The 15,934-nt window shown below is 37.5% G+C and overlaps 1 protein-coding gene across 3 annotated transcripts in view; it reads left to right on the top strand.

Moving 5' to 3' along the window:
- The window catches only part of NME5 (NME/NM23 family member 5), a 36,814-nt gene that overhangs the window by 4,962 nt on the left and 15,918 nt on the right, over positions 1-15,934 (top strand). For all 3 annotated transcript variants that reach the window (XM_060091971.1, XM_060091973.1, XM_060091972.1), the window contains exons 3-5: positions 1,762-1,967; positions 2,631-2,731; positions 14,717-14,835. In XM_060091971.1, coding sequence (XP_059947954.1) covers positions 1,762-1,967; positions 2,631-2,731; positions 14,717-14,835 — 426 coding nt within the window. The remainder of the gene's footprint in view (positions 1-1,761; positions 1,968-2,630; positions 2,732-14,716; positions 14,836-15,934) is intronic.

The raw sequence follows: 15,934 nt of genomic DNA, 5'->3' as shown, positions 1-15,934 counted from the left end.
AGTAGGTCACTTGGTAAAATTCACACTGTACTCTCAGGAAAATCTAACCCATTTTATTTTATTTATTTAGTTAAATAAATATATTTATTTATTTATTTTTGGCTGCATTGGGTCTTCATTGCTGTGCTTGGGCTATTCTTTAGTTGTGGCGAGTGGGGGCTACTATTTGTTGCAGTACACGGGCTTCTTGTTGCAGTGGCTTCTCTTGTTGCAGAGCATGGGCTCTAGGCTCGTGGGCTTCAGGAGTTGTGGCACACAGGCTCAGTAGTTGTGGCTCATGGACTCTAGAGCACAGGCTCAGTTGTGGCTCGTGGGCTCTAGAGCGCAGGCTCAGTAGTTGTGGCGCACGGGCTTAGTTGCTCCGTGGCACGTGGGATCTTCCCAGACCAGAGCTCGAACCCATGTCTCCTGCATCAGCAGGCAGATTCTTAACCACTGCGCCACCAGGGAAGCCCTCTAACCCATTTTAGAAAGATGGATATCTGCCTTAATCTTGGAGATTTTTAGCCTTCCCCTAGTAATTTATCTCCATGTCTCATCATCCTTACTCCAGCGAGTTTTCCTTGATGTCTACTTTGAATCCCTCTATTATATTTTGAGCCCTTTCCCTCATGATCCACCTTTAGTGGATCTGATAAACAGTAGTAATGGAGTGATTTTTAAAAAAAATGTACTCAAGGGACCTCCCTGGTGGCACAGTGGTTAAGAACCTGCCTGCCGATGCAGGGGACACGGGTTCGAGCCCTGGTCCGGGAAGATCCCACATGCCACGGAGCAACTAAGCCCGTGCTCCACAACTACTGAGCCTGCTCTCTAGAGCCCGTGAGCCACAGCTGGTGAGCCCACGTGCCACAACTCCTGAAGCCCACGTGCCTAGAGCCTGTGCTCCTCAACAAGAGAAGCTGCCGCAATGAGAAGCCCGTGCGTGGCGACAAAGAATAGCCCCCTCTTGCCACAACTAGAGAAAAGCCCGTGCGCAGCAACGAAGACCCAACGCAGCCAAAAATAAATAAATAAACAAGATGTACTCAAATAGTTGCTCTTAGGGAAAATGTGAAGCTTTCTAATTGGAAGAATGACTGACTCAGCTTCTTTGGTTTTTAAAATTTAATAATTCATTCATATAGTTTCTCATTTGTGAACAAAAGTAACATTTATTTGTCCCAAACATTTCATATTCTTTCAAATTAACAAACTTAATGCTAACTAATTATTCTTAAAATCATAGTGAATCAACATATTTATGGCAGAACCAGAATAAAGAATATACAACTTTCATGTTCAAGTGAAAAACTTGTTTACTGCATCATTATCCTGCGTACTATTTCTAAATACCATAATGAGACCAGCTCCCTAAAATATGTAGGAAAATTTCACAATGAATAGGAAAATATCACAAATAGATAGGGAAAGATGAATTTGGAATATTCTAAAGTCCAATTTTGTTACTTTATGCAAAGTATGTATTAACAGAATATTGATGATTGGCGTGTTTTTACTTTAAGAAGGAGATATGATGAATTTGTCATTAACATACCATATGTTGAAAGAGGCTGCCCAACAGAAATAGTTTTTCTTAAGTAGGTTAAATAATTCTTATTTACAGCCTACATTTAACTTTCTTATCTTGCCCTTTGTTCATAATACAAAAATAAATCTCAAATTTGTGGTCAGATTGGTACTAATTTCAAATTATTAATGACTTAATGAGGTATTATTGAACTGTCAATAATGCTTTTGTTGATATTGTTTCTCTTTTAGAGAAGAAAACTGCATCTCAGCCCTGAGCACTGTAGTAACTTTTATGTGGAACAGTATGGGAAAATGTTTTTCCCCAATTTAACAGCTTACATGAGTTCTGGACCACTTGTTGCCATGATACTAGCTAGACATAAAGCCATCTCTTACTGGAAAGAACTCTTGGGACCAAGTAATAGCTTAGTAGCTAAGGAGACACACCCAGACAGGTAACTTTCCTGGGGGAGAAATGGAATCCAACTATGAAAATGAAAAAAAAATCTGATTACATTGTAATAGGAATTTTCTTTAATTTGAAGGTTTTCCTAAATAACCTGATTTTTTTTGGTGGTGGTGGAGGGCTGGGTGGGGGAGGTCCATTTTGTGTTTTAACACTTAAATGTGTATTTTAATATCAAATACCACAAAAGGTCTCAGAGAATTTTGATTTATGGTTGACTAGCCTTATTTTTCTCTCATCCTTGAATTAAACTGCCACTGATGTAGGATTTTTCATGGGAATATTGGTATGGTATTTTATAGAATATTGGTAACGCAGTACCAGAAACTCAGATTTTCAGCATTATCATTAATGTCTGGAAACCAGAGGGCATTGAGTTCTTGCACTTTGAAAATGCATTGCTTTTTCAATTGTCACAAAGCAACACCTCTTTTTCACCCAGGTAACTCTTATTTTTCCAGTGTATCCCTCCCGCAGATTTAAATATACTTGACCCTCATGTAGATAGATTTATGCTTAAATTCAAAATAGATTAAGACCTCCATATGTGAGAAGTGGCGATGCTTCTGTAAAATTCCTAAATAGAATGCATATGTAAAAAGTAAAGAAAGTATGTCAGATTGGATGGTCATCATCTCTAACTTGCTTTTAGTCTAAGGGCAATTTATGGCACAGATGAGCTAAGGAATGCACTTCATGGAAGTAATGATTTTGCTGCAGCAGAAAGAGAAATGCGATTCATGTTTCCTGCAGGTGAGTTACAGATGAGTAATTAGTCAATTGCATCTACTTATTGTTTGCCTTCTCTTTTATTTTGGAGATGAAGCTGGGAAGGAAGATAACAGGGTTTTTCTCCAGTATATTCTGTCATATTTTCAAGTTGTAGTTACTTAACTTGAAGCCAAGAGTAGAAAACATTTTTCTCAGAACTAAATTGTGACCTCTAGGGAATCTTTTGAGAAGAGTTTACTTTTTTTTCTTTCTTTTCTCTTGGGTTTTTCTTCTTCTGTGTTGTAATTCCTTTTAGTTATCCCTAAATGCATCAGTCAAATTTGTTACACTTGAAAAAAGAATCTTTTTTCGAAATTATGACTGATTTGCTATTTTCTCTAACAGTTTACTGTTTGTCTAACAAACACTCATGGTTTTATGAAATTAATAGTTCTCAGGCCCTCTTTTTGTTTCCAATCTGTTATGAAAGTTACAAACCTTTTATAAGTGGGTATAATAAGGAGCAGCACTGAGGTTTTTAGTTTATTTTCAATAATATTTTTAGAGCAGAAAGGAATTTTGGTGATTTTCATTATAAAGAAAAGTCAAAGCATTGGGCAATTTTGAATTTTTTTGGCATTTTTTTTTTTTTTTTTTTTTTTTTTTTTTTTTTTTTTTTTTTTTTTGCGGTATGCGGGCCTCTCACTGTTGTGGCCTCCCCCGTTGCGGAGCACAGGCTCCGGACGCGCAGGCTCAGCGGCCATGGCTCACGGGCCCAGCCGCTCCGCGGCATATGGGATCCTCCCAGACCGGGGCACGAACCCGTATCCCCTGCATCGGCAGGCGGACTCTCAACCACTTGCGCCACCAGGGAGGCCCTGGCATTTTTTTTCTCTAAGTAATTTAGACCTGTTCCTCAGTATTTTCTGCTAAAGATTTATTCAAAGAAAATTGAAAATTGTCTTGGAGATTTAAAAGTTCAGATTTTTGAACAAAAACTGTTTTAAAGATATCTGTACACAAAAAGGATTTGCCTACTACATACTTTATTTCTGTGACAGAAATTTCTGTCATATCCATCCCATTAAGATATCTTTTTCATTGGAACTGTTTATTGTGGAATATTTACACAAAAGTAGATAGCATGGTATAATAAACCCTTAATGAACCCATCACCCAGCTTCAACAATTTTGGTCAGTCTTTTTTTTTTTTTTTTTCTAATTGAAGTATAGTTGATTTAGTTCAGAATTATTTCATCTATAACCCCTGCTCCTACTTTTCCTGCTTCCATATTATTTTGGAGCACACCTTAAACATGAGATGTCTTTTTAATGTGGTAGATCTTTAGATTTAGTCCTACTAGTGAATTAGACTTTTCCTCCTTAACTTTTAACTAAAATAGAGTTTAAAGCTCATTTATCTTAAGTAGAAGATATTTTTGGAAGCACTTCTTACTCATAGGGTTTTATCCCTAAACTGTTATCTTAGATTGCCTTTGATTTTACCCATTAATTACTCCTCTAGATACAGTTAGACATTTGAGAAGCATTAGTTGTAGGATAAAGATAAATGATTTATTACCTACTACCTTGCAGATCTCTTGCTATGAGAATGTGAAGTTCTTGAGAGAAAGTTCTCAGAGTTTATTATATGAGCTCCCTCTTGCTTAGCAGTCAGTCAGGAACTATATGCAAAACCCTATATGATGAGGAGTCACTAAAGCAAGTTACAAAGATATTATAAAACATATTCCTAATCCTTGAAAAAGCTAGTGCTCTTCCCTTCCCTTTTAATAGGGATGGCTGATTCAAAGCTTTGCTATATTCCATTCATTCAACAAATTTATTGAGTTAACTACTGTGTGCCAGAAATACAAAGATGAATAAGATGCCTCTGCTCTTTTCAAGAAGACTGTATTTTAAAAGTCTATAAAAATAAATATACAATGCAGTATAGAAATTATGCTATGAAAAAGCTTTTAAAAGTACATTGAAAGTTTATGTATGTAAGAAACGTGAAAACACTTTTTAGTTTCTCATTAATTCATCCAGCCCTATTGGCGAAAATCAGTTTGCCATATATGTAAGGATCTATTTCTAGGTTCTCAATTCTGCTTCATTGATCTTTATTGTCTATCCTTATGTCAGTACCATACAGTCTTAATTATTGTGGTTTCATAATAGGTTTTGAAATCAGGTTAGTGGAAGTCCTCCAACTTCCAAATAGTAAGTGGTCAGAGACAAATAATAAATGGTCAGCAAAAACAGAAACAAACAATCCAAAAATGAAGTTAAGGAAACAGTTTTATTCACAATAGCATCAAAAATAAGATATTTAATAATAAATTTAACAAAAGAAGTGAAATTCTTGTGCACTGAAAAGCACAAAATGTTGCCGAGAGAAATTCAAGAATATCTAAATAAATTTAGACAGTTCTAAATTTAGGCAGTTCTCTCCAAATTGATTGATAAATTTAATACAATCACTATAAAAGTCTATGAATGCTTTTATGTAGAAATTGACAAGCTGATTCTAAAATTTATATGGAATTGCAAAGGATCTAGAAGAGCTAAAACAATTCTGCAAACAAAGAACAAAGTTGGAGGACTTCCACTAACCTGATTTCAAAACCTATTATGAAACCACAATAATTAAGGCAGTATGGTCCTGACATAAGGGTAGACATAAAGATCAATGAAGCAGAATTCAGAATCTAGAATTAGATTCTTACATTTATGTACAATTGATTTTCGACAAAAGTACCTAGAAAATTTGATGGGGAGAGGGTGGGCTCTTCAACAAATGGTGCAGAGACAACTGGATATCCACATGCAAAAACAAACAAAACAACTTAGACCCTTGGTTCACACCACACACAAAATTTAACTCACCGTGGATCATTGACCTAAACATAACAGCTAAAAACATCTAGAAGAAAATATAGAAAATCTTCATTACCTTGAGTTGGACAAAGAGCTCTTAAATATGACATCACAAGTATGATCTATAAAGGAAAATATTGATAAATTCGACTACATCAAAATTCAAAGCTTTTCTTCTTCAAAAGCCATCATTAAGAGTATGAAAAGGGGGGCCTCCCTGGTGGCGCAAGTGGTTGAGAGTCCGCCTGCCGATGCAGGGGATACGGGTTCGTGCCCCGGTCTGGGGGGATCCCATGTGCCGCGGAGCGGCTGGGCCCGTGAGCCATGGCCGCTGAGCCTGCGCGTCCGGAGCCTGCGCGTCCGGAGCCTGTGCTCCGCAACGGGGGAGGCCACAGCAGTGAGAGGCCCGCATACCGCAAAAAAAAAAAAAAAAAAAAAAAAGAGTATGAAAAGGGGACTTCCCTGGTGGCACAGTGGTTAAGAATCCACCTGCCAATGCAGGGGACACGGGTTCTATCCCTAGTCCAGGAAGATCCTGCATGCCATGGAGCAACTAACCCCATGCACCACAACTACTGAGCCTGCACTCTATAGCCCATGAGCCACAAATACTGAGCTCACGTGAAGGCCACATGCCTAGAGCCCGTGCTCTGCAACAAGAGAAGCCACTGCAATGAGAAGCACACGCACCGCAGCGAAGAGTAGCCCCCCACTCGCCACAACTAAAGAAAGCCCGCGCACGGCAACGAAGACCCAACGCAGCCAAAAATAAATAAATAAATTTATTTTTTAAAAAAAAGTATTGGGCTTCCCTGGTGGCGCAGTGGTTGAGAGTCCGCCTGCCAATGCAGGGGATATGGGTTCGTGTCCTGGTCTGGGAAGATCCCACATGCCGCGGAGCAGCTAGGGCTGTGAGCCATGGCTGCTGAGCCTGCACATCCGGAGCCTGTTCTCTGCAACAAGAGAGGCCACAACAGTGAGAGGCCCGTGTACCACAAAAAAAAAAAAAAAAAAGTATGAAAAGATAACGACAGACTGGGAGAAAATATTTGCAAATGATATATCAGGTAAAGCACTTGTATCCAGAATATATAAAGAACTTTTACAATTCAATACTAAGACAAACAACTGAATTAAAAACTGGGCAAAAGAATTGAATAGGCATTTCACAAAAGAAGATGAATGGCTAATAGCACATAAGAAAGTGCTCAACATAATCATTGGGGAAATGCAAATTGAAACAATGAGATACCACCTGCATACCCACTAGAATGGCTATAATCAATGGCAAGGGTATAGAGATACTGGCATTCTTCATACATTATTGTAAAATGGTACAGCCACTTTGGAAAACAGTTTGGTGATTTCTTAAACTGTTAAAACATCTACATAACATGTAACTCCACTAGCAGTTCCACTCCTGGCAGCATGTACCCACACAAGAGAAATGAAAACAAAACTCTACTTAAAAAATATGTGGGGCCTCCCTGGTGGCGCAGTGGTTAAGAGTCCGCCTGCCGATGCAGGGGATACGGGTTCGTGCCCCGGTCTGGGAGGATCCCATATGCCGCGGAGCGGCTGGGCCCGTGAGCCATGGCCGCTGGGCCTGCGCATCCGGAGCCTGTGCTCCGCAACGGGAGAGGCCACAACAGTGAGAGGCCCGCATACCGCAAAAAGAAAAAAAAAATATGTGAATATTCATGGTAGTATTATTTAATACAGCCCCAAACTGGAAACAATCCAACTGTTCACCAATGGATAAACAGCATTTAGTATAGCCATACAGCCATACAGTGGAATACTACTCAGCAATTAAAAGGAACAGGCTCCAGATACATGCTACAACATGGATGAACCTCAAAACATTATGCAAAGTAGAAGAATCCAGGCACAAAAGACCATATATTATATAATCCATTTATTGGAAATGTCCAGAAAAGATGTTTTTAGAAACAGAAAGAAGCTTAGTGGTTGCCAAGGGCTGGGGGTGGGAGTGGTAGTGGTGAATTGCAAATGAATACAAGGAAACATTTTTGCGATGATGGAAGTTTTCTAAAATGACTGTGGTGAGGATCACACAATTATAAGTTTATTAAATAAGTTGTATACTTCAGTGGGAGAATTTCATGATAAGGGAATTATACCTCAATAAAACTTAAAAAAATAAAATTATAAAAAATAGATGAGGTTTCTGCTCCCAAGGAGTTTACAGTTTAGTGTTTAAAAGATAGCCATTAAATAATAATTACCTATATAATTGCATAGTTATTATCTAACAGTTGCATAATTATTGTGTGGTAAGTATTAAATGACAATTAGAGGGTATCATGAGAGACTGGTAACAAGACAGGCCCGACTGAGGAGTGACATTTTAGTTGAGATCCAAGGGATAAATAGTGGTTAACCAGAGAAAGGGAAGAACATTCTAGCAGAAGACCAGCAAGTGCTCAAGTGATGAGCAGGAAAGAATATGGCACATATATAAACTGAAAGATCTGGAGGAAGAGACACTACGATGAGGTTGAAGAGGTAGACAGAGGTCACATAGTGTAGTCTGTGGGCCAATGTATGGAACTCTGTCTTGAATATAAGTGCAGTAAGGAATCAATGAAGCAAGAAGCAGGAAAAACTACAATCCTGCAGCCTGTGGAACAAAAACCACATTCACAGAAACACAAGATGAAAAGGCAGAGAGCTATGTACCAGATGAAGAAACAACATCCCAGAAAAGCAACTAAATGAAGTGGAGATAGGCAACCTTCCAGAAAAGGAATTCAGAATAGTAATAGTGAAGATGATCCAGGACCTCGGAAAAAGAATGGAGGCAAAGGTCGAGAAGATGCAAGAAATGTTTAACAAAGACCTAGAAGAATTAAAGTACAAACAAACACAGATGAACAATACAATAACTGACATGAAAACTACACTAGAAGGAATCAATAGCAGAATAACTGAGGCAGAAGAATGGATAAGTGACCTGGAAGACAGAATGGTGGAATTCACTGCTGGGTAACAGAAGAAAGAAGAAAGAATGAAAAGAAAAGACAGCCTAAGAGACTTCTGGGACAACATTAAACACAGCAACATTCACATTATAGGGGTCCCAGAAGGAGAAGAGAGAGAGAAAGGACCCGAGAAAATATTTGAAGAGATTATAGTCGAAAACTTCCCTAACACGGGAAAGGAAATAGCCACCCAAATCCAGGAAGCGCAGAGAGTCCCATACAGGATAAACCCAAGGAGAAACACGCCGAGACACATAGTAATCAAATTGGCAAAAATTAAAGACAATGAAAAATTATTGGAAGCAGCAAGGGAAAAATGACAAATATACAAGGGAACTCCCATAAGGTTAAGCTGATTTCTCAGCAGAAACCCTACAAGTCAGAAGGGAGTGGCATGATACACTTAAAGTGAGGAAAGGGAAGAACCTACAACCAAGGTTACTCTACCTGGCAAGGATCTCATTCATATTCGATGGAGGAATCAAAAGCTTTACAGACAAGCAAAAGCTAAGAGAATTCAGCATCACCAAACCAGCTGTACAACAAATGCTAAAGGAACTTCTCTAAGTGGGAAACACAAGAGAAGAAAAGGACCTACAAAAACAAACCCAAAACAATTAAGAAAATGGTCATAGGAACATACATATCAATAATTACCTTAAACGTGAATGGATTAAATGCTCCAACGAAAACAAACAGGCTTGCTGAATGGATACAAAACCAAGACCCATATATATGCTGTCTACAAGAGACCCACTTCAGACATAGGGACACATACAGACTGAAAGTGAGGGGATGGAAAAAGATATTCCATGCAAATGGAAATCAAAAGAAAGCTGGAGTAGCAATACTCATATCAGATAAAATAGACTTTAAAATAAAGAACGTTACAAGAGACAAGGAAGGACACTATATAATGACAAGGGATCAATCCAAGAAGAAGATATAACAATTATATATGCACCCAACATAGGAGCACCTCAATACATAAGGCAACTGCTAACAGCTATAAAAAAGGAAATTGACAGTAACACAATAGTGGGGGACTTTAACACCTCACTTACACCAATGGACAGATCATCCAAACAGAAAATTAATAAGGAAACAGAAGCTTTAAATGACACAATAGACCAGATAGATTTAATTGATATTTATAGGACATTCCATGCAAAAACAGCAGATTACACTTTCTTCTCAAGTGCACATGGAACATTCTCCAGGATAGATTACATCTTGGGTCACAAATCAAGCCTCAGCAAATTTAAGAAAATTAAAATCATATCAAGCATCTTTTCTGACCACAACGCTATCGTATTAGAAATGAATTACAGGGAAGAAAACATAAAAAACATAAACAGATGGAGGCTAAACAATACGTTATGAAACAACCAAGAGATCACTGAAGAAATCAAAGAGGAAATCAAAAAATACCTAGAGACAAATGACAATGAAAACACGACAATCCAAAACCTATGGGATGCAGCAAAAGCAGTTCTAAGAGGGAAGTTTATAGCTATAGAAGCCTACCTCAAGAAACAAGAAACATCTCAAATAAACAATCTAACCTTATACCTAAAGGAGCTAGAGAAAGAAGAACAAACAAAACCCAAAGTTAGCAGAAGGAAAGAAATCGTAAAGATCAGAGCAGAAGTAAATGAAATAGGAACAAAGAAAACAATAGCAAAGATCAATAAAACTAAAAGCTGGTTCTTGAGAAGATGATAAACAAAATTGATAAGCCATTAGCCAGACTCATCAAGAAACAGAGGGAGAGGACTCAAATCAATAAAATGAGAAATGAAAAAGGAGGTTACAACAGACACCACAGAAATGCAAAACATCCTAAGAGACTACTACAAGCAACTCTATGCCAATAAAATGGACAACCTGGAAGAAATGGACAAATTCTTAGAAAGGTATAACCTTCCAAGACTGAACCAGGAAGAAATAGAAAATATGAACAGACCAATCACAAGTAATGAAATTGAAACTGTGATTAAAAATCTTCCAACAAACAAAAGTCCAGGACCAGATGGCTTCACAGGTGAATTCTATCAAACATTTAGAGAAGAGCTAACACCCATCCTTCTCAAACTCTTCCAAAAAATTGCAGAGGAAGGAACACTCCCAAACTCATTCTATGAGGCCACCATCACCCTGATACCCAAACCAGACAAAGATAGTACAAAAAAAGAAAATTACAGACCAATATCACTGATGAGTATAGATGCAAAAATTCTCAACAAAATACTAGCAAACAGAATCCAACAACTCATTAAAAGAATCATACACCATGATCAAGTGGGATTTTTCCCAGGGATGCAAGGATTCTTCAATATATGCAAATCAATCAATGTGATACACCATAATAACAAATTGAAGAAGAAATACCATATGATCATCTCAATAGATGCAGAAAAAGCTTTTGACAAAATTCAACACCCATTTATGATAAAAACTCTCCAGAAAGTGGGCATAGAGGGAACCCACCTCAACTTAATAAAGGCCATATACAACAAACCCACGGCAAACAGCATTCTCAATGCTGAAAAACTGAAAGCATTTCCTCTAAGATCAGGAACAAGACAAGGATGTCCATTCTCACCACTATTATTCAACATAGTTTTGGAAGTCCTAGCCATGGCAATCAGAGAAGAAAAAGAAATAAAAGGAAAACAAATTGGAAAAGAAGAAGTAAAACAGATGACATGACAATATACAAATAGCTTCCTAGAGATGCTACCAGAAAACTACTAGAGCTGATCAATGAATTTGGTGAAGTTGTAGGATACATAATTAATGCAAAGAAATCTCTTGCATTCCTATACACTGATGTTAAAAAATATGAAAGAGAAATTAAGGGAGAACTCCTATTTACCATTGCAATCAAAAGAATAAAATACGTAGGAGTAAACCTACCTAGGGAGACAAAAGACCTGTATGCAGAAAACTATAAGACACTGATGAAAGAAGTTAAAAATGATACAAACAGATAGAGAGATATACCATGTTCTTGGATTGGAAGAATCAATATTGTGAAAATGACTATACTACCCAAAGCAATCTGCAGATTCAATGCAATCCCTATCAAATTACCAATGGCATTTTTCAAAGAACTAGAACAAAAAATCTAAAAATTTATATGGAGACACAAGAGATCCCGAATAGCCAAAGTGGTCTTGAGGGGGAAAATGGAGCTGGAGGAATCAGACTCCCTGACTTCAGACTATACTACAAAGCTTCAGTAATCAAGACAATATGGTACTGGCACAAAAACAGAAATGTAGATCAATGGAACAGGATAGAAAGCCCAGAGATAAACCCACACACCTATGGTCAACTAATCTATGACAAAGGAGGCAAGGATATACAATGGAGATAAGACAGTCTTTCAATAAGTGTTGCTGGGAAAACTGGACAGCTACATGTAAAAGAATGAAATTAGAACACTCCCTAACACCATGCACAAAAATAAACTCAAAATGGATTAGTGGCCTAAATGTAAGACCGGACACTATAAAACTCTGAGAGGAAAACGTAGGAAAAACACTCCCTGACATAAATCACAGCAAGATCTTTTTTGATCCACCTCCTAGAGTAATGGAAATAAAACCAAAAATAAACAAATGGGATCTAATGAAACTTCAAAGCTTTTGCACAGCAAAGGAAACTACAAACAAGACGAAAAGACAACCCTCAGAATGGGAGAAAATATATGCAAACGAATCAATGGACAAAGGATTTATCTCCAAAATATATAAACAGCTCATGCAGCTCAATATTAAAAAAACAACAACCCAATCCAAAAATGGGCAGAAGACCTAAATAGACATTTCTCTAAAGAAGACATACATATGGCCAAGAAGCACATGAAAAGCTGCTCAACATCACTAGTTATTAGAGAAATGCAAATCAAAACTACAATGAGGTATCACCTCACACCAGTTAGAATGGGCATCATCAGAAAATCTACAAACAACAAATGCTGGAGAGGGTGTGGAGGAAAGGGAACCCTCTTGCATTATTGGTGGGAATGTAAATTGATACAGCCACTATGGAGAACAATATGGAGGTTCCTTAAAAGACTAAAAATAGAATTACCATATGACCCAGCAATCCCACTACTGGGCATATACCCAGAGAAAACTGTAATTCAAAAAGACACATGCACCCCAATGTTCACTGCAGCACTATTTACAATAGCCAGGTCATGGAAGCAATGTAAATGCCCATCGACAGATGAATGGATAAAGAAGATGTGGTACATATATACAGTGGAATATTACTCAGCCATAAAAAGGAATGAAATTGAGTCATTTGTCGAGCCGTGGATGCATCTAGAGACTGTCATACAGAGTGAAGTAAGTCAGAAAGAGAAAAACAAATATTGTATATTAACGCATATATGTGGAACCTAGAAAAATGGTACAGATGAACTGGTTTTCAGGGCAGAAATTGAGACACAGATGTAGAGAATAAATGTATGGACACCAAGGGGGGAAAGTGGTGGGGGAGGGTGGTGTGATGAATTGGGCGATTGGGGTTGACATGTTTACTATGTATAAAATGGATACCTAATAAGAACCTGGTGTATAAAAAAAAACAGAAAAGAAATGAATCAGTGAAGCATTTTAAGGATGGAAGTGACATCAGATTTTCATTTTTATTTTTTAATTTAATTTAATTAATTCATTTTTTTTTCAGATTTTCATTTTTAAAATAATATAAAAGGACCTGGGGCCAGTGAACATGATAAACATGGTCTTAACATGGTCTTACAGAGTAGAAGAGACAGATGACAAATATTTATATAATCAAATTAAAACAAAATTATTACAGTAATCAGTGTAATAAAGGGTACTATTATGAGACTAATAGGAAAGGAACCTGTTACCCAATACCTGTGAGACTTCTCCCAGCTCTTCATGGCATCCTGGCAAATGACTCCCATTGTTAGTCTTTGTCTCATTGAGACTGAGCCTATACACATATACATACAGTCATACAGAAATTATCCTCCCACCTTCTTTTGCCTTGGGCCAATGAGAATTTAGATCTGAACACATGAGACTAGTAGCTTTGCTTTCTTATCTTTATCAAAAGTAGCACATTGGAACTTCCTTCGTGGTGCAGTCGTTAAGAATCTGCCTGCCAATGCAGGGGACATGGGTTCAAGCCCTGGTCTGGAAAGATCCCACATGCCACGGAGCAACTAAGCCTGTGAGCCATAACTACTGAGCCTGTGAGCCACAACTACTGAAGCCCATGCACCTAGAGCCCATGCTCTGCAACAAGAGAGACCACCACAATGAGAAGCCCGTTCACCACAATGAAGAGTAGTCGCACTAGCCACAACTGGAAAAGGCCTGTGTGCAGCAACAAAAACCCAGCTCAGCCAAGAATAAGTAAATGAATTTATTTTTAAAAAAAAAAAGCACATTGATGGAGATCAACCTCAAAAGACCTATGAAGACTTACACATTTCTTTCTGGTAGAAATATATTTTTTGTTGTACTGCAAGTCTGGTTCACCTACATAGTGTTCAAAAAAGCTGAAAACACTAAAATTTCCCTAAATCTTACATTATTTATTTTAAAACCTGAAAAATAAGAGCAGGAATATTCAAACTATTATAGAAATAGGTTTTATGTGTATATTCGGTAGTCTGTAAGTGAGCAAGAAGCATGTATTATTCACTGTTGTATCTGTAACACTTTGCAAAATGCCTACCATTTTGTTGAGTTAATTTTTGTGATGAATTAATCTCCTAGATTATACACATTCTTCATATTTTTCTTTTTCATAACATTGTCCATTATGTATTTACTGTAAAAAACATGGAAATGTAAATGCAGAAAAGGAGATTGTTGAAAACATAATCAGAATCTTAGGTATGAGCACTATCAGCATTTTGATGTTTTTTTTGCCAGTCTTATGAGTCTTATTATTTTCTGTATGTGTGTGCTTGTGTGTTTTTGAACAAACTATTATGCTATGTATATAGTTCTGTTTCCTTTTTTTAAAAAAATAATAACTCTTAAGTATTTCTCATGCTGTTAAAATTTATTTGAAGGTGTCCTTTTTAATGATTGTATAATATTTTGTCATTTATATTAGCTTTAATCATTTGTATTTTCAGTGATCGTTGAGCCCATTCCAGTTGGACAAGCTGCTAAGGACTATTTAAATTTGTATGTAACGCCAACTCTGCTTAAAGGACTTGCAGAGCTTTGTAAGCAAAAACCAGCAGATCCTTTTGTAAGAAATCTTTTTATTCATACTAAAGAATATTGTCTATAGTTTTCATAGTTAAAATATTATATTCTTTGAAACATATTGAGAGTCATTTAAAAAACTTTTTATATACATTTTAGATACTTCATTTTTTTTTTTTTTTTTTCCAGTATGCGGGCCTCTCACTGTTGTGGCCTCCCCCGTTGCGGAGCACAGGCTCCGGACGCGCAGGCTCAGCGGCCATGGCTCACGGGCCCAGCCGCTCCGCGGCATATGGGATCCTCCCAGACCGGGGCACGAACCCGTATCCCCTGCATCGGCAGGCGGACTCTCAACCACTTGCGCCACCAGGGAGGCCCTAGATACTTCATTTTGTATAACTTTTGATTATAGTTGACCCTTGAGAGTCGGGGTTAGGGGCACTGACCCTTTGTGCAGTCAAAAATCTGGCATATAACTTATAATAGACCCTCGTATCCTCATTTCCTCTGTATCTGTGATTCTGCATCCTGGATTCAGCCAGTCGTGGATTGTGTAGTACTATAGTATTTGCTATTGGAAAAAATCTGCGTGTAAGTGGACCCCCCGCAGTTCAAACCTATGTTGCTCAAGGGTCAATTGTACTTATTTTCTTGCTGTGTTTTAACTCTTAAAAAAATTCTTCCTAAGTACATTTTCAGTCATTGCATCCTTTCACTGCTGAGCATTGTTTTTATATATAATTTATATAATCAAATGATAAAATTATTTACTTGAATTGTGTTCAACATTTTTGTTTCTCAAGCTATCTAAAATTTTTTAATAGAAAACGTATTTATTCACATACCTAGAGGCTTCAACATTGCTCATTCAGGGGGAAGAACGGTTGAGTATGAGGACCTAGGATGATTGTCCAGGACCAAGTGTCAGCCGGGGTCCTTTTTTATAGATACTCCCACCCATCTGAGATAATCAAGGAAGGTTATTTTAATACCAGCCGTACCAAAATAATATCTCTGGCCTTTGTTAGCATTCTCGAAGGGAATCCCCTTTGGAAGACAAAAGATTTAATCTTTCCCACTAACATTACCACTTTTACCAAAAAGAAAAAGATTGACAGGTTATTTCTTTAATATGTCTTTTT

This window comes from Mesoplodon densirostris, chromosome 3 (genome assembly GCF_025265405.1).
Source record: "Mesoplodon densirostris isolate mMesDen1 chromosome 3, mMesDen1 primary haplotype, whole genome shotgun sequence".
Classification (NCBI taxonomy): Eukaryota; Metazoa; Chordata; class Mammalia; order Artiodactyla; family Ziphiidae; genus Mesoplodon; species Mesoplodon densirostris.
Note: the sequence above shows the minus strand (reverse complement) of the source record. Positions and strands in the feature narration are given on the sequence as shown.